The sequence below is a fragment of the Macaca mulatta genome, chromosome 2 (genome assembly GCF_049350105.2).
Source record: "Macaca mulatta isolate MMU2019108-1 chromosome 2, T2T-MMU8v2.0, whole genome shotgun sequence".
NCBI classification, from domain to species: domain Eukaryota; kingdom Metazoa; phylum Chordata; class Mammalia; order Primates; family Cercopithecidae; genus Macaca; species Macaca mulatta.
In genome coordinates this window covers 160,653,661-160,676,196 of record NC_133407.1, presented here as the reverse complement: position 1 = coordinate 160,676,196, position 22,536 = coordinate 160,653,661, and the positions used below count along the sequence as shown (strand labels likewise).

At 49.3% G+C, this 22,536-nt stretch overlaps 1 protein-coding gene across 4 annotated transcripts in view; it reads left to right on the top strand.

Annotated features, from left to right (window-relative positions):
* PDIA5 (protein disulfide isomerase family A member 5) overlaps positions 1-22,536 on the top strand; it is a 93,605-nt gene that overhangs the window by 32,506 nt on the left and 38,563 nt on the right. For all 4 annotated transcript variants that reach the window (XR_013414377.1, XM_077993796.1, XM_077993795.1 and 1 more), the window contains 5 exons: positions 3,284-3,367; positions 3,626-3,671; positions 7,647-7,739; positions 11,843-11,903; positions 17,351-17,418. Coding sequence is in view for 3 of the 4 variants with exons in the window: in XM_001112864.5 (XP_001112864.2) it covers positions 3,284-3,367; positions 3,626-3,671; positions 7,647-7,739; positions 11,843-11,903; positions 17,351-17,418 (352 nt within the window). In the remaining variant the exon portion in view is untranslated. The remainder of the gene's footprint in view (positions 1-3,283; positions 3,368-3,625; positions 3,672-7,646; positions 7,740-11,842; positions 11,904-17,350; positions 17,419-22,536) is intronic.

Sequence of the window (22,536 nt, the reverse complement as noted above, 5' to 3'; positions counted from 1 at the left end):
GTGTCAGCTGCTGTTGTGCCACTGGGAAGATAGCTGTGCACAAAACCAAGCCCTTGGCTTCACGGAGCACATGTTTCTGATGGGGCAGGCAGTGGACAAGTTGGTCAGATGTTGACAAGCGCCGTGGAGAGGAAGACAACAGGGGAGGGGAGATTAGGAGTGCTGGATCCAGTGGTCCTCGGGTCTGTGCCGGAAGTGTGCTCAGACGGGACAGGAAGCCTCCTCCCCACTCACCTCTCAGGGAGAGAAAGAATGCAGGGAATGGGGAGAGGAGAGAATCCTTAGGAGTGTTACAAAACCTAACAAAGAAGGTGGCACAGAGTCTGGAGTGAGGGCTCGTGGGGCACTTGCTTAGGTGGAGTGAGGGCAGGAGGCTGCGCACTGGGCTGAACCTTGGAGGCCAAGCTGAAGAACAAGCAGGGGTGCCTCTGTGGCCCCAGCTCTACCAGCCAACTTAGTTGATTTGGATTCTTAGTCCTAAGACTTGCCTGGGCCCTCAGGGAACCTAAGGCTGCCGTCGTGGGACTTTTTCGTGGAAGGGTTTCCCACAGAGTGGACCGGGATTGGCGTGGGAATGAACCAAGCCCCTGTTTCCTCCCTCTGCTTTGTGATAGTCACAGGCAGAGGCTGCTAGCCAGGCTTGATGGAAGAGAGAGGGACATGGGGTGGGGATTCTCCCCTCCAGTTGCTGCCTTGCAGCGTCTGAGCCGCCCAGGCAGGCACTGCAGCATGAACTGAGAGGCGATGAGCCGGCCCTTCACATGCCGTGGGTGCCAGGATGGGGCTGATGGGGCTGATGGGGCTGAGGGAGGCTGCGCACATCCCATCCCAGCCTTGGCTCCTGCCCCAGCTGCTGTTTGTTGTTGCATTTGGGTGGACGGTAGGTGGTCACAGAAACAGTGGAGCACAGAAGAACAAAGGCCAACGAGGAAGGTGCCAAGTGAGTGGTTGTAAACATCCCAAGTCGAGCCCTCTGTCCCGGGGAATTAACTCAAGCGGGGAAGGGGCACCTCATTCACAGTTGTTATCAAACAGACCCACCACCCCTCAGTGCAGCTTCACCACAGAGTCCCTGCGGGACAGGGCACACCTGAACTGTAATAGCGGTGGTCAGAAGAGGCATATGTGGACCTCAGAGGGCTTTAGGATAAGAAAGTTTTCAGCGGATGCCCTGGGCTGCCCTCTGTATTTGGAGAGCCCACCCCCAGCTTGCCGCTTCTCTCTGGACTCTATCCTAAAATGTCCTTGCCACCTTGGGGGAGGAACTATTGCAGTTCCTCTCTGGATTCTTCATGCATTTCATGAGTCCCCACTGTTTGCCAGGCCCAGGGTTGGAAGCTACAGTGGCTGCAGCGATGGCTAGACAGCTGGGACTAGTAGGGAGGAAACCCCTGGGCCTGAGGGAGGAAGGGAGCAGGGAGGCACTCCTCCTCTCTGACCATCACACACCTCTCCAGTAAGACATGCTTCTTGAGTTGCAAATTGTATCTTTACACTTAAAATGAGGTCCTGCGTTTTTTACATGTCCACTGATGAGTGTTGCTTTTAGAATTGAGCTGAGTGGTTTAATTAGTCCATCTGTTCTGGGCTGGTGCACAGCTGTGTGAAGCTAATGGCTGTTGGTGGAGGTGAGGTGTGTAAGCAACAGGGGGATACAGTGCCTTGCCTCAGGTGGCTGTCGTACCTGTCCCAACAAAGTTCCCCAAAAGATGACTCCAGTTGTGTAGTCAATGGTGACCAGTGGGCACTGGGTAGCCGAGATGCCCTCACTGAGTCTTTTCAGGGCTGGGGAGATGACCCCCAAGTAACAAGCAGAACTCTCGGACTGGCTGAGTGCAGGCAGGACGGGGAAGCTGTGGGAGCAGGTCAGGTCTCTAAGGGGCTGGTGTAGGGCACAGGGGAGCCAAACCTCGTGGAGGTAGGGGAGAAGAACATGAGCCAGTGAAGGAGCTAGTCTAATGCAATGAGTGGTTGCCAAACTTGAGCACACATCAGAATCACCTAGAAGGTTCTTCAAATGCAATTGCTCAGGTATCCCCAGGGTTTCTGATTTAGTAGGTCTGGGATGGGGCTGATAATTTGCATTTCTAACAGGTTCCTGGATGATGCTGGTGCTACTGGTTCAGGGACCACATATTGAAATCCATTGTTCTAACAGGCAGGGCACTAAGATGAAATGAGGTTGTGCACGAGTGCTTTGTAAACGGGGAATGGTACCTGACAGGCATTTCTTATTGGAAGAGAGTGTAATATCCCAGATGCCAAGGGAGGGGCTCCTTTAACCACAGCCTATTCCTTTCTCCTTTTGTCTTTTGTCAATACCTGGCCAGATTTCATAACTTCTTCAACATGGTAGCGTGTTTTCCTCTTACCTTGGTCACATAGTGTATAGCAGGTAGCCTATGTCAGAGCTCTAAAAACAAAAATCTTGCTTGTCCCACCCCCGACAGTGATTCCAAGTTAATAATCAGGGGAAGGCCAGGGCATCGATCTTTTTAAAAACTTGCCTGGTAAATCTAAAGAGTGGCCAGGATTGGAGTTTATTTTCTTGTTACCATGGATTGTCCACCCCCTAAGCTGCTGGGGCACCTCCTTTGTCTGGACCTGTCTTTGTCTGGGCCTGAGGGAGGAAGGGGGCAGGGAGACCAGTCCAGCTAACATAGCAAAACCCGATCTCTACTAAATGTCCTTCTCCCTCTGTCTGTCTGTGTTGCCACCTACAAGTCATGACACACCTGCTCCTGTCTGCTTGTCTCTTTATTTTCTTTTCTTTATTTCTTTTTCTTTTTTCTTTTTTTTTGAGGTGGATTCTCTCTTTGTCATCCAGACTGGAGTGCAGTGGCACAATTTTGGCTCACTGCAACCTCTACCTCCTGGGTTTAAGCGATTCTCCTGCCTCAGCCTTCCGAGTAGCTGGGGTTGCAGGCATGCACCACCACGCCTGGCTAATTTTTGTATTTTTAGTAGAGACGGGGTTTCACCATGATGGCCAGTCTGGTCTCGAACTCCTGACCTCAGGTGATCCACCTACCTCAGCCTCACAAAGTGCTGGGATTATAGGCATGAGCCCCCGCAGCCAGCCTCTGTCTTTCTTGATCAGCCCTTAGCCTCCTAGTTAGTCTCCTCCCTCCAGTTCTCACAGCCCATCTGTAGTAAGGCCCTCATCTGCTATTGGGAATTCCAAGTTACCTGGCTTATTTCTTAGGACACCAGCAGATTTTGCTGTCAACACCTTTATGAGGACTTCAAGTGATAAATGGTTCCCAACATTTGTGTCTTTCAGTGATGCAGAGAGTAGGAAATTGTGCAAGAAGATGAAAGTTGACCTGAGCCCGAAGGACAAAAAGGTCGAATTATTCCATTACCAGTAAGTACACATGGGCATTTCCAATTTCCAAGTAAGTGCCGAACGTTTTCATTGGTATTTTCAGTGAACAGCAATTTTTAGTTAGATTAATTTTATTTCAGAATGGTTTTCTTCCTGTGTTTACAATTGTTTCTTTAAAAAAATAAAATCCTGAACTGCATTCAAAAGCTGAACCTTATTAAGATGCTGCAGGAAACCAAAGGTATGTATCTTCACAACCATTCTTAAAGTTAACACATTTTTCTCCTCATTTGACAGGGATGGTGCATTTCATACTGAATATAACCGAGCTGTGACATTTAAGGTAAATTTACCTCCCTCATTCTCAGCAGAGGTGGAGTCTGAATGGACGCCCAAAGTCTGGCAGGTTTTCTCTCTGAGAAAAGAAAGGGCAGATTGCACAAATAGCTCTTCTGAATGACCTGAGAGATTCTTATCTCTAGAGCATATGTCAGCAGAATATCTGGAAAAGTTTGTAGCTCTTAACACAACAGATTAACCCAGCTTTGGAGATGGGTTTGTGAATGTATCAGCAGTTGTCCAGTGAGGCAGATGATGTCACCTCTCTCTCTGCCAAAGGCCTGGGCCTCCTTTTGCTGTAGCTTCAAAGTCCTCCCCTCATCTCTGCGGTAGTGGCCACCCTCAGGCTGGGTGGGACGTACGGTGCCCAGGTTAGCACAGGGTGTCACACATGGGCAGGTTGGCACCTTTGGCCTGATGCAGCTTGTTCCAGATGAGATATGGGTATCATTGAAGAGTTCTCTGCTATCAATCCAGTTTAGAAGTAGATGAAAAAGCATAAATGGAAATAAATATAAAATCCTGTAATCTATACATGCTTTGTAACCACAAAGCAGCTGCCCCAGCCCTTAGTCCTCCTGAACTGCAACTCTCCTCCTTCAGGGTTAGGATTCCCTTCCTCCAACCTGTCTTCTGCTTTCTGGTCCTGTGTTGGCTGAAGCCATATATTTCTTCTGGTCCTGACATGTTTGAACTCACTTCCTAACCCTCCTGTTTCCCACACTGGGTTGGACCCTGCGCTCCTGTCTCTTCATCTGCCCCTCTTTCTCCATCTGTGTCTCTTCCATTTTTTTCCTATCTGTCCATCTGTCTGTGCAGCTGTCAGAGACCCTCTCCCTCTGCCCTTCCTTCTCCCTCTGTCTCTCCCCACCATCTCTCCAGGTCATTTCTTGCTTATCCACTAACACTCATTCTTTTTTTAAGTTGCTACAGCGTTCACCTTATATAGGGACTCAGCCTGATTACTCATCACCTTAACACCTACTTAGACACTTAGAAAGTTCTTCCAACTACAGTTGCTCAGCCCTTCTTATTCTATGTTAAGACGTCAACTGAAATTATTGGAGAGAACACACGTTCTCCAGGAACAAGATTTAACTGGGTGGGATGGGGGAAGCGCTTATGCAATGATGGAGAGAGGGCTAGGGTTTTGTTTTATTATTGGAGGCTGTGTATATTTTATGTTTAACTGAGACCTCTGAGGAATCCGTCTTGGGCTTATGGAGCAGGGAGTTCTGAGCAGCTACTCAGAACTGTGGTAGCAGAGAAGCAGCAAGGAGCCCAGGCGGCCCCAGCGTGCCACTGGGTGTCTGGGTGGGAGAGGCAGAATCCTGGCTTCGCCCCACCTCTTACAAAGATCAGGTGTGTGAGGTCGGCATTCTCTTGACCTTCCCGTGATTTTGGCATCAACAAGGTGAAGAAGTGGCTGAGCATTGTACGGGGCCAGAGTCTTCAGTTTCAGATGGCACTCTTAGTCCCAGCACCCCCAGCAGGACAGGGGCAGAGTCCCTGGAGTTCTCCAGGGCAGAGGGAAGGGGACAGGATGGTTCCCTGACTGCTGATGGCTTCTGCTTTTTCAGCTTGAGACAGCTGAGATCAGAGCTCACCTTAGTCACTGATTAACTTTCCTGGGACCCTGACTCCAGAGAGACGGAGGAGCCCCCAATAGGAGGGGCCCATGGCCTGCAGGCCCATATTCTGGCTGTGGTTTTTGTCAACCCACATGGTTGGGCAGAAGCCTGGTCACAGATGCTGTGCCACGGCATCTAGAGAGGTCACAGGCCAGATAAGTGAGAACTTATCTCCCCATTGGCAAAGAATAGGAAACTCAAAGCGGGGAACATCCCCTTTAAGCTGCCCTTTCCTTGTTCACACATACTCCCCAAATCTTTACTGTAGAAGTGGTGAGGGCCAGAGGTGCCTGGCAGTCTGCATTCAGATGACTCACTGATGACCTCAGGGCCCAGTAGCTGTGAGCCAGGATCACAGCCGGGAAGGTGTCCTGAAGGCCAGATGCAGTGTCAGGCGGTGCCTGGGACTCAGAGCACCCAGAATAGGACCATTGAGGGTGGGCTTCCAGTACTGCTCCCCACAGACTTTCCCCATGAGGTCTTGTCCAGTTAGATCAACTCGGAGAGAACCTATGGGTGGGGTTATTCAGCTTCAGTTAAATGAGAATAATCCTCACCTGAAAAGCAAGGTTGTGTGTACAGACATGTCAGTTGTCACATTAAAAGGTCATTTCTCTCCTTTTTCCATCCACTGCTGTCTTTTCTTCTTGGCCACCCTCAGACTGGATGGGACCTCAGGCTGAGGTGGAGATGGGGGTGGGGGGCTGGGCGTGGGGCCAGGAGTCCCCCAGAGCAGCAGTTCTTAACTTGTTCTGGGGTCCTGATCCCACTGAGCACCTGCTGAACACAGACCTCCCTGAAACAGTGTGTGTGCATACAGTCAAAGTCAATGTTTTCACATGAGCCTGGGGTTTCACTGACTCCTGAAGTCCCTCGTGCACCCTAGATTAAGAACCCTGCACCGGGTATTTCTGGAACCCCAGGCAGGTGGGTGCCTACCAGCATCTTTCTCACATGGCCTCGTGGACAGGTGCCTCTGCAGCTGTGGGTGAGTGCGGGTGTCGGGAAGATCCTGCCAATTCCATAGTTCCTTAGGTTGTCATGGCAAAGCTTTGACAAGGGACCGAGAAAGGGTGGATCCGCCTTTTGCTGTGGCAGAAATGGCTGTTCTCTTGCCAGGAGGCGTTTCACAGCTCCACTTGGACAGGCAGGAAGCACTACCTGAATGAAATCCTATGAAGTCTTGGCTGTCTCCCATTCTCCCGTAGTAGTTCTTTCCAAATAGAGTTTCCAGAAATAATAAGCCTTTCTAAGGTCCTCTCCGTGTGTGACCGGTGGATGGGCTGAATGCATACCCTTATTATTATAGAAGGGCACCTCCCTTTCTCATCTCAGGCCGCACACACACACACAAACACACACACTCTCAGTTCAGCATCTGCTCGCTGGAGCGTGGTCAAAGGTGACAGAAGTAACAGAATCTGACTGGGGTCTGGTACCTGATCCTGGCTTTCACAGACTTTGAGCACCGTCTCTGAGTGACTGAGGGGGAAGGGAATGCTGCTTCTGCCCTGAACTGATGAGAGTGGCAGGGGGGTACGGAGGAGGGTGGAAGGACAGTGCCCCTCTTCCCTGCCCCTGTACGTCTTCCCCAAAGGGAGTGGAGATTTGAGTCATTGTACACATAACAAAGGCCAGCAAAGTCCTTTATCTGTAAGAACTTTGTCAGATCTTCAATCCAGGCAGTCTGGAAGAGGGGCCCAGGAAGAGAAGTATAGCCACAAGGGTGAGGCCACATTGGTGCTCACCCTGCCCTGGGGGCTTCCCAGCCTGGACCCCACTTTATTCACATATAGTGGAGGATAATCAGGATTTAATCCACTCCAAAACCAGTTTAGATCATGAAATACCAAGCAGGTCGTAAGTAGGCATGATGATCTGCTTATGGGATGACAGTTTTAGCGGCTGCAGGAATGTGGAAATGTCTCCTTTGGATGAGACTGAGACCATTATTCCATTAGTCAGAAAGACTTCTTGGAGGAGATGAGATTTAGTAGAAGCACTAGTATGTCTCTGGTTTGAATAAGCCAACTCATTGTCTCAAATTTTCTTTTTTTTGTCTATGAAGATGCATAGTAGGCATGGACCACCTGACTGGAGTGGGCAAGGTGTCTTGTGATTGAAAAAGCCTGGTGGGAGTGGTGGAGGTGCATTTTTGGGGCACTTATCCATGATGTCAGTGGACAGTGGAAATAACACACCCTCAAAGCTCATGCCACATGCAGTCCTGAACCCAGCACCTGGTGTGCCCAGGTCTCCAGGCAGGGAAACAGGACAGGTTCCTGATTCCCCCACCTCCCTCTTTTCAGGGCTAAAATGCATTTTCTCTTCTCTCTTTTTTTCCTCAGTCCATAGTGGCTTTTTTGAAGGATCCAAAAGGGCCCCCACTGTGGGAGGAAGATCCTGGAGCCAAAGATGTTGTCCACCTTGACAGTGAAAAGGTAATGTATTCCTGCCAGTTCTGATGGGTGCTGGAATCTTCCCTAGTACTAGGGCCTCCCAAGGAAAGGAGCCCAATGAACTGAGAAATGAGACTATTCCAGGATCACTTGTACTTTCCTCTAGGGAAGCTAGGCCAGGACCCTAATATTTGACTCCCCTTCCCAGCTCCATCTTGTAACCAGTGGCGATCACACGTTGCCTGAGAATTTTCTCCATTCTTCACCTTCCTTATTTAATGTATTTGAACACGTTTAGATTTTCCATACATTAATATAGGTTTAAATGTTCTCTCTCTATTGTGTAATCCAGATGTTGCTAGGATTGGCTTTACATCTTGTTTTTTGTTTTGTTTTGTTTTGTTTTTTTTAAAGAATAACCTTAGAGATTTAGGTTAGATTTCCAGAGACTTGAGGCAGATCTCTATGATTCTGGATCATTCTATAGCTTTCAACCAATTATTTACCCTCTTATGCTTTGATTTCCAAATTTGGCCAGGGGTGGAGGTAGAAGGGTAGATCTAGATTATAGTCTTTGTTAGTTCTTAAGTATTTAACAAAAGCTATGACAGGCCGGTTGTGGTGACAGGTGCTTGTGGTCCTAGCTACTCAGGAGGCTGAGGCAGGAGGATCGCTTGAGCCTAGGCGTTCAAGGGTAGCCTGGTCAACGTAGTGAGACCCCATCTCTAAAAAAATAAAGAATGCAAAAGCTGTGACACACATTGCCCCTCCGTCCACAGCCTGCCCACCTGACCTGAATGTGCATCTTTAGCCATGTGCATCCGTGTTTGTATGATGCCTTCACTTAGGATGGGCAAGAATTTCTCTGTGATTGTCCAGATGGTCTGTGAGTCAAGCAGTGCTTTCTGTAGATGGAGGGAGAAGGTTCATTCCTATCTCGATAACATAAAACATAGCTTTCATCTTTCTCTTCCTCCTCTCCCTTTTCCTTTAAAATTGTTGACTCTTTTTTGTTGTTGTTTTTAGAGACAGGGTCTGGCTCTGTCACCCAGGTTGGAGGAGTACAGTGTTGAGATCATAGCTCACTGTAATCTTGAATTCCTGGGCTCAAGCAATCCTCCTGCTTCAGCCTCCTAAGTAAGTGGGACTACAGGCGCATGCCACCATGCCTGGCTAGTTTTTAATTTTTTACTCACGCCTGTAATCTCAGTACTTTGGGAGGTGGAGACGGGTGGATCACTTGAGGTCAGGAGTTCAAGACCAGCCCAACCAACATAGTGAAACCCCACATCTACTAAATTACAAAAATTAACCGGGCGTGGTGGTGCATGCCTGTAATCCCAGCTACTTGGGAGGCCAAGGTACGAGAATTGCCTGAACTCCAGAGGCAGAGGCTGTAGTGAACCAAGATCATGCTACTGCACCCCAGCCTGGGTGGCAGAGTGAGACTCTGTCTCAACAACAACAAAAAGACATCTTCAAGATGACAATACTGGCTCTTTGTATCCCAGAAAATGTTGTGCCCAGCCCTTAATTTGAATCACCACTGATCCACTTGGTTGGCCTACAATGATGATACATTTTATCTTCCTCCAGAAGGTTAAAAAAAAGGCATCACTTTCTTTTGCGCCAACAAGCATTAAGAGTACAGTCAATAGGTAAGTTACAGAGGCCCATGCCTGTAATACCAGCACTTTGGGAGGCTAAGGTAGGAGGATTGCTTGAGGCCAGGAGTTCAAGACCAGCTTGGGCAACATAGTGATAGCCACCACGCCGGGCCCACATGTTTTTTAAAAAGACATCTTTAAGGCCGGGCACAGTGGCTCACGCCTGTAATCCCAGCACTTTGGGAGGCCAAGGAGGGTGGATCACAAGGTCAGGAATTCGAGACCAGCCTGGCCAACATGGTGAAACCCCATCTCTACTAAAGATACAAAAAATTAGCCAGGCGTGATGGCACGTGCCTGTAATCCCAGCTACTTGGGAGACTGAGGCAGGAGAATTGCTTGAATCTGAGAGGCGGAGGTTGCAGTGAGCCAAGATCATGCCATTGCCTCCAGTCTGGGTGACAGGACGAGACTCCTTCTCAAAAAAAAAAAAAAAAAATAAGAGGGGCAAGTGCCAGGAGAGAATGGCACATGTGCCTAGAACCATGGAAATACCAACAGCCTAAACGGAGAGCTGCTCCTGTGAGGATGAATGTTGAGAGTTCCTCTGGAAAGTGATTGCCTGGTGCCTTCCTCCCCCAGATACAACGTCCTAACCTTCCTCAGGTTGTTCTTCTGTAACTGTAGGAATATCAAGCGGAAATATTTCTTTCACACCTGTAGCGAATCCTCTCATTCCGCTTTGTGCTCTTTTCTCTCCTATGGAAATAAGAAGTATAGCTGGTTGTCTGCTAATAGAACGTCCACATAAGTAATGAAAAATTCCAAATTCAAGTTTGAATTGCTGATTCAATTTGTAGGCTTGGAATTTCCTACTTTGTGAAGGTAATTAAGCATCTTTGAATGTAATATCTGTTACTACTCAGGATATGAAACCAAATTGCTATAGGCTCAATAAAAATCTCTTCTCGGATCTTGTACTAGCTTTTATCTCCAGAAATTCCAGAAGACAATTTTAGAAGCGTTTGCATCCTGTACCTCTAGTTAGGGTTAAATATCTTGGTTACTAATTTTGTTTGGAAATTAGTGCAAACAAAATTTGTTTGAAAATGAGTGCCTTAACCCTCTCTCTAGTTATGGAAACGAGGGTAAACTTTTCCAGAAATTATTCTAGTGTTTTGGATATCCACAAAAATTTAAACTTTTTTTAATCTAACTGAAAAATTTTAAGTTAATGCACATTGTTGAAAATTTAGAAAATACACCTTCAGCATAAAGAAAAAAAATAAATCACCCCATACCTTTACATTGAGAGAGATGCCTGCTGATATTTTTGTAGTCTTCCAGGCTTTCAAGGTAATGTGTACATAATGTTTTTACTCACAAAGATGTCATTACATTTTATATGCTGTTTTGTAACTTGCTTCCCCCCGCTTTAGTGCACCGTGCACATCTGATTGTGACATTAAACACTCCTCTTTATCAGCTTTAATGAAGCAGTAGTATCCCATTGTGCTGGATGTGCCATCATTTATTTACCTAATGCCTTCTTGCTGCCAGAAAGCTGCATTTTGAAATTTTCTTATTTTCCTTATTATTCAAAAGAGAAAACCCTCTCATTTTCTTCCGTAAAATGTGGTTGAGCAGCTTACTTTAATCAAAATATGCTCTTATCGTCGTGCATCACTGCAGTCCTTGGTAGAGCTGCTTTTTCCCATCCATCATTGGCTCTCGTTGGAAGAAAAGTCTCTCTACCCTGTTCACACACTCAAGTCTTTACATGAGCACTGTGTGGCCGTTTGTCTTTTTGCCTTTATTGTATGTATCTAACAAATCATTATGTATTGCTTAATAACATGCCCGGCACTGTTCTAAGGGTTTTACAAATCCATTTTGCCTGTAACCTCCTGGAGGGTGGAGCAGGCCCCCTCCTTCTGCCCTGTGTGCTCCGTGGACTCCTGGGGACAAGGATGGTGGTGGCAGAGCTGGAGCCTGGGAAGAGATTAGCAAGAGATTAGTGGGTATGGGTTAACCCCTCTTCCCACAGTGAGCGGATCCCCATCTGGCCAAGTCGGGCACACATGAAAACAGCCATCCGCACCACAACAAAACCGCTGTGTAAGTCACAGGAAGGGGCAGCCTATTCAACAACCCCATGGGACAAAAGCCGCTGTTTGCCATCTTTGAACTGTTCAGGTGGAACTGAAAGGAAAGCCAGCAGCCTGGACCTCACGACTCCCTCTCACCAGGTGGCCAAAGCCATTTGTTAGCTTGAGGCCTCAGTTTTCCCATCTGTAATACACGAGGGCGATGGTGGTCTCAAATAGATCATCTCTGTGGTTCTTCCAGCTCCTGACCTGCCGCGGCTCTGCCCCCACCTGCAAATCAGCTGCCAGCGTGTACTTTCTGAAGTGCTCATTCCCGCTCCCCTCCCCATCCCTACCCTTCACCCCACTGTGTGCAGAAGGGTCAGGGAGAGTGTCTCATCCTGTTACTGTGTTGTGTGTGAGCTGCTGGTATTCTCTTTTTGTGCCTCAGGACTTCAGACGGCTCCTGAAGAAGGAAGAGAAACCGCTCCTCATCATGTTTTATGCCCCCTGTGAGTAAACTTTCTCCCTTGGGCCAGAGCTAGTTGTTTAGTCTCTTTGTGGGAAGGAGGCGGGTGGGGGCTGCGGGTGGGGTTGGGGGGACTAGCCCGGGTGCCTTGCTTAGAATGCTGAAACTCATCTCTCCATCTGCTCCTCTTTTCCTTCATCTTTGCCTTTTCATCTGGCTCCTCCCCTCCTGCTGTCCGCCCTGCACTCTGTCTCCACTAGAATCTGTGTCCTTCTACCCTCTTTATCCAGAGCTCCACCCTGTCTGGTCAGCTCCACCTTCCCCAGCCATGTCCCGTTTCCTGCTGGTGGTGCCATGCCTCAGTGCCGGTCACCCTGTGGCTGTTCTCCACCACAGGCTGTTCTCAGGCATGGTGTCACGGTCCAGAGCCTGGCCCACCTCTGGGGGCAGCAGCTCGTCTAGCTCTGACTCCTGCATCCTCTGCTGGCATCCTCTGCAGGTGCTACCTGGGAGGATCGGGGAACCAGGAGCAGAGAGAAATGGGTTCCAGGATTTGGGCTTAGTCCCTGTATGAGGCAGGAGGATGTGGAAATGGCAGGAGGATATTTCAGATGACAGCCCGAACATGTGGCTTTGAATCCCAGCTGTGCCACCAGCAAGCCGGGTGAACTTGGCCAAGTCCTTCACCTCGCTAGGTCTCCGTTTCCACATCTGTAAGAGAAGGGACTGGATCACAGTAGTGGCTTTCAAATTTTTTGATTGAATTTCACAGAATTAAAAACGTTTTATATTGCAACTCAGTATTAGAAGTATGTATAAATTATATGCAAATAAGCTGAAACAAAAGTTTCGCAAACCACTCTTGCCCTTACTATTGCCATCTGTTGTTTACCAGATGTAATGCCTACTATTTTCTGTTCTGTTTTATTTAAAAATTATTGGTTATTCCTACTGCTTCATAACTCTCTGACAAGGGGTCACCAAATTATGGCCCACGGGCCAGCTGCCTCTTTTTGTAAAGGTTTATTAGAACCCAACCATGGCCATACATTGATGTGATGTCTGTGGGTGCTCACGATCTATACCAGCAGAGTTGAGTACTTGTAACAGAGACAGTGTGACCTGCAGAGCCTCAAATATTCACTGTCTGGCACCTCCACATTCTAATGGGTCCCAACTCACAGACTGAAAATAACCCTGGGTTTGAGCCTGGCAAGGCCCTTTGTGCTGCCCCTCTGTGAGCTGCATCGGCCCTTCATGAAGCCAGCAGGGTCAGTGTCTCCCTGAAGGCTGTGGTGACAGAGGGGCTGTATATGATGCAAGGCAGGTGTGCCCAGGTGTGTGTGTGGCTCAGGAGGGTGTCATAGGCTCTGGTTTGTCATAGCAAACCAGAGTTCTGTTTGCTCATGAAAGCCCATCTCGAATCCCGCTTCCTGAGTTATTTAAGCAAAAGTTCCTCCCATCTGTGCCCTGGGGATGACGCCCCCTGCCGGATGCCCCTCTGTGGCACTCTGGTGTTTCTGCCTGACTTGAGCCAGTAGTTTATTCGCCATAACAGCAGCCTTTCCCCAGCCTGTTTTTTGTTTGTTTGTTTTTTGAGACAGAGCCTTGCTCTGTTGCCCAGGCTGGAATGCAGTGGTGCCATCTCAGCTCACTGCAACCTCCGCCCCCCGGGTTCAAATGATTCTCCTACCTCAGCCTCCCAAGTAGCTGGGACTACAGGTGCCCATGACGCCCAGCTAATTTTTTTATTTTTTGTAGAGATGGGGTTTTGCCATGTTGGCCAGGCTGGTCTCGAACTCCTGACCTCAGGTGATCCACCCACCTCGGCTTCCCAGAGTGCTGGAATTACAGGCGTGAGCCACCGTGTCCAGCCCTCCCAGCCCTGTTTTGATTGCTGGGTGTCCTCCAGTCTCAGCCTCCTCCCCAGGCCTCCTCGCTGGCCCCAGGGCTGTGCTCGCCTTTGGGAGAAGGCCCTGGTGTCTTACCTGCTGTAGATCCAGCTCTGCCCTGAATGGTAGCTACTTTAACCCTCTTTATTGATGTTCATTAGTTGGTTTCACCCCTTTTTGTTTCTTCTTGGAGGAATATTATTAGCTACCCAGCTGTGAATTGCTTTAGGAATTATCCTTGTCCACACAGCTCCTAGAGGATGGGCCTCCTTTGGTGTATCTTAAAGTCCTTCGGAACTCAACACATTGGTTAAATGAAGCTGTAAAACGGAGTGTATGTCAACATGCAGCACGTGCCACAAGACAGCATCCAGGTGTAACCAGGCAGGTCTCAGTGTGATGCCATTAGTCATTTAGAAGTGGTGCACTGGCAGTTTGCACCTGCATGCTGTGCCCTCTCCTGCCACGCACCCAGGCTGTGTGGCAGTGTGCTCATCTCACCCTTCACAACAGAGATGCGAGCACAGTTATCATCTTTACAGAAGAGAAAGCTGGGGCAGGGGAAGTTAGGTACCTCACAGAGTCACAAAGCTTATTGGTGGTCAGGGAGGGAGGAGAAAACTCGGAGGTTAGGTTAAACTTTTGGTAGAGGGTCAGATTGGTTGGACTCCTAGGTCTCAAGGAACCTCAGGACTCTTTTTTTGATTATGCACACGTGTATGTTTTTTCACAAAATGAAACAAGCTTGTGCTTTTAGCACACTAGTCTAATCTAGTCTTCATGGCATCAACATTCAGCTGATTCCTGGGATACACAGCAGTTCCCTAACTGGGACGTCTGTTAGGACTCTGTGACCCTTTGGTCACATGTGGGGTGAATGGGCCCAAAGGCAGTGGGAACCTTCGGTGGTGACAAGGAACCTGGCTCCCCAGGTTTGCTTTCTGAATTAATGATATAGAAAGGCTGACTACTCTGACTTTTGGGGTTTGAGAGTGATAGTTAGTCTTACCTCTCCCCCTGCCTCCCAGTGGAATCAGCTAGAAGATAAACTCAGGAATCACAGGGCCAGCTCTATTTTTGGTAAAGTTAAATTGGAAACTGGCTTGGCCTGTGGTTTCCTACTCCTCCTCCATCACCTTTCCCCCACCAATAACCTCCACCCAGCACCGCTGGCCCTGCCCACTGGGACAGCTGGCCGACTTATCCCCGTTTCAGGGTGTTGTTGCTGCAGGCTGCAAACAGGCAGCACAGGAAGAGAGAGGCCCCACTGTGGAGACAGATAAATAAAGTTCTTGATAGATGAGTGTGGCCCAGTGGGCGTCAGACTCGAGTCACTGAGCGAAGAATGAGTGAAAGGCTGCAGGTGTCCCCTCCTTATTTTCCTCCCTGGGGAGTGGAGCGACATCCTCTTCCCTCACTGGAAGTGTTTCCCCCCCACGGAGCGGGAAGCACGTTCTCAGGCCTGGCTTGAACTAAGATGTCTCTGCAGGCACGGAATGTTCCCCAGCTCTGTCTAACACCTGCGGGCACCTGTCCCCACTGCGCAGATAGGGAAGCCAAGCCAAGCCACTGGCCCAGGATCACCCAGCCAGCAGGAGTCATGGGGAGATGCAGACCTCGGTCTCGGCCTCGTTCTTCCCAGAGCTGAGCTCCTTCCTCTGCACCACCTGCAGCCTCCTGTTTTCTACCCGGTGCATTTCTCCCAGAGCATTGTTCCTGCTTCTGTTCCCCTCTCTCTGAATCCCCACAGTGGGAACAATGCCCCTGACAGGTGTCATATCCCTTCCTTCATGCTGCTGGTGGTGTGCGCATTGAGGTGGCAGGTCCCGAGGAGAGGTGCCTCTCATCTTCTGAGGGCAGATTCGGCAGGCTCCCACTGCAGGCTGGCCTCGAAACAGCCCCTTCTCTCCTGCCAGGACTGATGGCAGAACTTAAGCCCAGGGTTCACGTACTGGGGGGGGTGTGAGTCCACCTGTCAGGAATGTCAGGAGGGGGCTGTGGGGCCATTTTTGGAGCCTCATGGCCAAATGTCCTGTGTCTGCATCTTGTCCGATAGGCTTGGTGCTGGGGAGGTTCTGGTGACCCAGAAGGAATGTTGGCCTTCTGGCTTCACAGCCTGTCTAGGCGTCAGCTAAGCATGGATTGGAGCTAGGCTGCCTGTCGCCACATGGACCCGGTGCCCGCTGTGCCAAGCTGCGATCAGCCTGACACATGGTTCCAGGCAGCTTTGGTTCTGTGGTGTTCAGATGCATCTGAAGCCTTGTTTTGTAGCAGAGAGGTGGTCAGAAAGGGTAATAGCCTGGCACTTCAGAATCCCTGCTGTCTGAAGAAACTGCTCATGTCCTGTGGGATCAGTGCTGAAACATGGTCTGCTCTGGTTTAAGGGAAGGAGTTTAAGGTCACTCTGATGTTTTAGTGGATGTTTGGGACCTGGCCTTCCTGGTCGCTTGAGCCCAGGAGTTCAAGGCCCCCTATCAAGGCTGTGGGTCTTCACCACTAGGAGAGGAGTGTGACCATGGTAGATCACAGAGCCCCAGAGGGCTGAGCCAAGGCCATCGCAGACAGAATCCTTTGCTATCAGAGCTGGAAGGGGCCTGAGGTTGTGTGGTCCAGCCCCCCTCATCTGCCAGAAGAAACAGCTCAGGAAGAGGGAGTGACTTCTCCAAGGCCTTCAGCAAGTTGAGCAAAGATCAGAGTCCGCGTGGCATCCCAATTCCTGGCCCGTCGCTCTTCCCATGGGCCAGAGCCAGCACTGTTCACGGTCAGCCTGCCTCCGGTCATTGCTTAATTATCCTTGTTTTTTTTTTTTTTTTTTTTTTGAGACGGAGTCTTGCTCTGTCGCCCAGGCTGGAGTGCAGTGGCCGGATCTCGGCTCACTGCAAGCTCCACCTCCCGGGTTCATGCCATTCTCCTGCCTCAGCCTCCCGAGTAACTGGGACTACAGGCGCCCACCACCTCGCCCGGCTAGTTTTTTTGTATTTTTTAGTAGAGACGGGGTTTCACCGTGTTAGCCAGGATGGTCTCGATCTCCTGACCTCGTGATCCGCCCGTCTCGGCCTCCCAAAGTGCTGGGATTACAGGCTTGAGCAATTATCCTTGTTAATGAAAGAGAAAGGAGGCATGGACATTCCAAAAGTGATTGTATTCGTGGTCACACGTTTTTCTTCATGATGGCATTTGACTCTGGCTCATTTGCAGCCCTGCCTGGGCAGTGGGGGTGGCTTTTCGCTGCGCACGCAGCAGTTGCTCTCTTGACAACTGTTCTGGTTTTCTGAATTTCTGTTGAATTTATTATCAGCACTGAAGCATTCTAGGCTCTGCTCTTCTCCCATCGTGTCATGTTTGTTTCTTCAGTCCAACATTTATGAGTGATTGCCGGGCAGTGCCTTGTTTTGCACTACTGATACTGTAAGCTCTTTGGGGACCGGGACTCCCACCTCCTGTTCCTTTTGTGTTCCCAGGGTATGGAATAGTCCTGAGCTTCTCAAGGCTGGATAAGCTCTTGTTGGGTAGAGGATGGCCATGGGGAGGCAGGGCAGAGTGGAAGGGCTCAGCCATCCCTGTAACCGGATGTGGTCTCTCTCCTGCCTGTGACCAGGGTGCAGCATGTGCAAGAGGATGATGCCGCATTTCCAGAAGGCTGCAACTCAGCTGCGAGGCCACGCCGTAAGTGAGGCACCATTGCCTGGCAGGGCTGGGTCACTCTTGGACTTGGCAGAGGAAGCGTGCCGGGGGTGGGGTGGGGACAGGTTTTGAAATGGTGAGGGTGGCTGACCCAGCTGCCTGGGCCGTTGCTGAATCGAAGCTTTGCTTGGAGCTCAGAGACGAGACCTGTTTTCTGTGAAGGTTGAGAACTCCACCAAGTTGCTAGGACCAGGAGAGTTTGACACCTGCCAAAGGCCAGTGATGAAATAGGACACCAGCAAGATGCACATGTGGCATTGTCAGGGGACCAGGGACCAAGGTCAGAACATCATGAGTCCGGAATTTTGAGGGCTGGGCTCTGAAGTGAGCTGAGGCAGCTGTTGGGGAGCCCAATGGCAAAGAAGAGGGTGCGATGACCTTAGGGGTGGACCAGAAGCATAAAGGGGGCTCACAGAGTTGATGGCCTGTCCAGGCTTCCCAGGCTCTGTGGTTCCTGTGGGGTGAGAAGAATGGTGGAAACCAGAGGAGGAGGTGGGTCTGGATGGGGAGTGAGACACCTGGGAATGCAGGCATTCTCCCAGGAAGGAGTAGGCAGAATGGAGACACGTGTCCTAAGGATGCCTACCTCCACAGGAGGAGGAAGAGAAGCCACTAAGGAAATGGGACTTCAGAGAAGTAGGAGCAGCTGGGATGGGGCAGAGAGGTAAAAGGGGAACAGGGAGTGTTGCAGGGGAGAAAAGAGCTGGGAGGGGGGACAGACCTTATCCAGAAGGGCCAAGGGTCAGTCACCAAATGCTCCCTGGTACCTCTGTGTTCCCCCACCCTGCCAGGCTTTTTTGTTCTCTGCCTTATGTCTTATTTTTTCATTGTGGTAAAAAACATGTAACATTACATTGACTATCTTAGCCATTTCTAAATGTACAGTTCAGTAGTGTTGAGTATATTTACACTGTTGTGCAACCTTTCTCTAGAACTTTTTTGTTTTGCAAACCTGAAATTCTATACCCACTAAATATGAATTCTGCCTTCTCATCCCACCCCTGCCCTTGATAAACTGCCTTTCTACTTTCTGTTTCTATGATTATATATGTCTATATAGTCTGTCTGTTTTAGAGACAGGGTCTCACTATGTTGCCCAGGTTGGACTTGAACTCCTGGGCTCAAGCGATCCTCCCATCTTAGCCTCCTGAGTAGCTGGGACTTCAGGGGTGTGCCATCTGGCCAGGCCTATTTCTATGATTTTGACTATTTTAAGTTACTCCTATGAGTGGAATCTGTAGTATTTGTCCTTCTGTGACTGGCTTATTTTGCATTATATCCTCAAGGTTCATCCATGTAGCATGTCATAGGATTTCCTTCTTTTTTTAGGGCTGAATTATATTCCACTGTATGTACGTACCATATTTTCTTCACATACTCATCAGTTGATGAGTTGCTTCCAGCTTTCTTGGATGCTGTGAATAATGCTGCAATGAACATGGGTGTGCAAATACCTCTCTGGGATCCTGCTTCTAATTCTTCTCGATTTCTGTTTGTCCATTTTTGCACTTACCCCAAGTAGCAGAAGTATCTTGTTTTGATGGCAACATAAAAACAGCTGCTGGCTCCTCTAGGGAGTGTGGAAAAATCCATACATCTTTCATGAAAGATGATCGAGAGGAGCCATCTCAGTGGTGTGGCCAAAGCCCCATTAAGGGAGACCTGAGGTCCTGAAACTGCATCATGATCTTTGTGGATCAAATTAAGTGGTGATTAGCTCCAAGTCAACTTAAAAAGTTTAAGTGGCAGCACCTGGGCATGGCGATGGCCCTGCTCGCCAGCTGCAAGATGGGGCTGCAGAAAGCCAATGCTTTCTCTTTTGACCTCATTCTGGGGTGACACTGAGGTCCTGCTTGCTTCTCACTAATGAATTTTTAGTAACTTGCCTGGAGACATTTGGTCTTGGGGCACACATACATCACTCCAGGGAAGTTTCGCTTCACATTATTGGGACCTCAATAGATACCATATTTTGAGATTATTTAGCCTGGAGAAAAGAATTAATTACCCACAGTATTTTCTCTGCCTGCACCCGCATACGCTTAGAAATCTGCTCAGCTCAACTTCCCAAATTCTGTGCTGTGGAAGGTAAATAGCTCAGCCCCAAATCAGATCACAAGTTATCCTGGCCAGACCCACTGAAGCAGAAGAGGACTTGGTGCCAGTCTTGGTGCATCTCGTGGGCCATTCTCAGCCAATGCTGCATCCACTGCCAAACTCAGTATTCTTCCAGGCCCCCTCCCACACTGCCACAGAGCTTGTCCCTGTCACGCACAGCCAGATACGTTCATCTTTGCTTTTGTTCCAGATCACTTTGTTCAGCACTTGAAACTAATTATGATATGTGAGTTTCTTGGGCACGGGAGTCGTGTTCATGTCTGTTTTCTTTAGCACATAGCACAGGGCCAAGCTCACATTAGATACCCGGTATTTGCCAATGAATGAATAGGCTTGTGGCTCATCACTCCTGATGGGTATGTTTTATTTTAAGCTCTATATTAAGAGTGATGGTTCTCTCTTTTAAAGGAATTCAGAGCATTTGTTATTAAGGCCAGAAGCATAGTGAGAAGGACATTTGTGGGACAGGTTATAAGGTTAACTGCAAAGATCACTCGTGTTCAGAATACCAGCTTCCGGCAGGGCATGGTGGCTCACGCCTGTAATCCCAGTGCTTTGGGAGGCCAAGGCAGGAGGATCACTTGAGGCAATGCCAGCCTGGGCAGCACAGTGAGACCCCATGTCTACAAAAAATTTTAAAAATTAGCTGGGTGCAATGGCATACACCTGTAGTCAATGCTAGCTACTTGGGAGGCTGAGGTAGGAGGATCTCTTGAGCCCAGGAGTTTAAGGCTGCAGTGAGCTATGATTGTGCCATGCTCTGCACAACAGAGTGAGATCCTGTCTCTAAAAAAAAGAAAAAATGAATTTCAGCTTCTCCTGCCTGGCCCAGGTCTAGAAATATAAAAGTTACCCATTCCAATTCCCTCAACATTACAGAAAAGTCGGGGGCGTTGTCTACAAAGCTGGGCAAGTCAAGTTGTGACCAGGTGTTGGCTGCCTTGGCCTAAGACATCTGCGTTGTGTAAACTCATTTCTTTGTTTGTATATTTTCTTGCTTGGGTTTGTTTTGTTTTATTTTCCCTTTCATTTCCTAGAAAAGCATCTTCTGGAAAGTTCTAGCCCTTTCCCAGCTACATAAAGGGGGAAGGGCCCTGGCCACTGCAGGCATCACCCATGTAGGAGGCCCATAGAGGCTAGGGCTTACTCTGCAGGGGCAGCTCACCAGAAACTGGGGACCGGGCTAGAGGGGTTGAGTGACCACAGGTGTCAATTGCTTTTTGTCTTCACACACAGAGAAGAGGTGGGACTGATAAATGGGCTGCTGTTCCCCAGAAATCAAAGCTCACCTCCTCCTCGCTGCTGAAACACAGCTGGATTAGGTCCTTCTGTCTCCTCTTCATCTCTGTCATCTTTGAGCCTTTTTGGCTGGCTCTGTCTCTGGCAAGGGTCAAAAATCTTCCTCCTCTACAGATTTCTTGGGAGGTGTTCAACCTGATGATATCATTAGGAAGGAAGGCATGCCGGGTCACGGATGCACAGCCTTTGCCATTTCCAAACTTAGGGCTGCCTCTTTTTTTGCTGTCATTGACGTCTGGTGACTCATCGTGTCTGTCCCATCTACTCCTGCTAATTGACATCCTCATTAGCAGCCACGCTGCCCCCTATCTCAGAGCAACCGTTAGAATGAGCCCTGTCTCCATCTGCCTCTTCCCAGCCTTGCCAGTTATTGACATCTGCACTGAGCCTTTGAGCTTTGCCAGTCTTTGGTGGACCTCGACCATGTCTGGGTATAAACACCATGAAATAGAACCGTCATGACGACAGATTTGTACAGACCAGGCTCTAGTGCTGGTTCTTGCTAACCAGCTGGGAGATCTTGGTCCAAGTTCCTTAGCCTTAGAGCCTCCATTTTTCCATCTGTAAAATGGAGATGATAATGCCAACCCTGCCCACCTCACTGGGTTGTGGTGAGGAACAAATGGGCTGTGTGGAAGAAGCCCTGTACCCCACAGAGCACTCACAGACAAAGATGACTGATCCCCTCTCTTCCCGACAGCTGCCCTGCACCATGTTCCTCCCACCGGCTAGATGGGGGTGCTCCCAAGGTTCCGCTTTCCTGTTAACACATTGGAGCAAGGGTTTGTGTTATTACGGTTTGCCTTCCAATGACCGCATCTCTGTCCATAGCTTCAACAAAACATAACTCTGTGGAGCCCGAGTCCTTCCCCTAAGTGCCAGTGTCACATGTCAGATGGCTTGCTTCACATCTCCGTCTGGATTTTTTCACTTGTGTCTCAAATGCATGTCTGAAAATTCAGTATCTTTCCATCTGGCAGACTGTGAACTTTGCATTAAGACCTTTCCCCAGGGGCCAGGCTCTTTCCCCACCCCCCACCCCAACATCTCTTTACTGAGGCATCATCAGGCATCTTCCTCATGCGCCCTTCATCCTCTCCCTGCCCACCAGTCCTGTCCATGCTCTAGTGGGCCATGCTAACTGGTTGCCAAAGGCTGCTGACTTGTCTCCCGACCACAGCATTCCCTCATAGCTCATCCTTTCTGCTTCGAGAGATGCAACTGGGTTGCGGATTGCTTTCTTACTTAGAAACCCTCGGGAGGTCTCCATCACTTCCTGAATACAGTCCTGATTTCTCAGGCATTTCAAGCCTTTCCCAAAGTGATCCTGGCCAACTCATTCAGCCTTTTCTCTCATGTCTTCTCCTTTCTGTGTATCCTGCCTTCCAGTTAGAAGGAAATGTGCTCCATTTCTTGGGCCACATCTTTCTTTGCCTTGCCTCCGGTTCCCCATCCCAGGATGTCTGTTGAAATCTTACTCTCCTCTGAGTGCAAGCTCACATACAGCCTACGCTGAGAAGCTGCCGTGATGATTCCTGGCAGCAGAGCTGAACACACAGAAGAGCATGTCACGCCAGCTGAGTGGCCCCAAGCATGCAGATGGCGGTGGGGAGGGGGGAGGCTGTGTTCTTATCTTCTCCATAGGCCGAGACCAGGTGTTTCGCCTCGTTTGACTTCACAGAT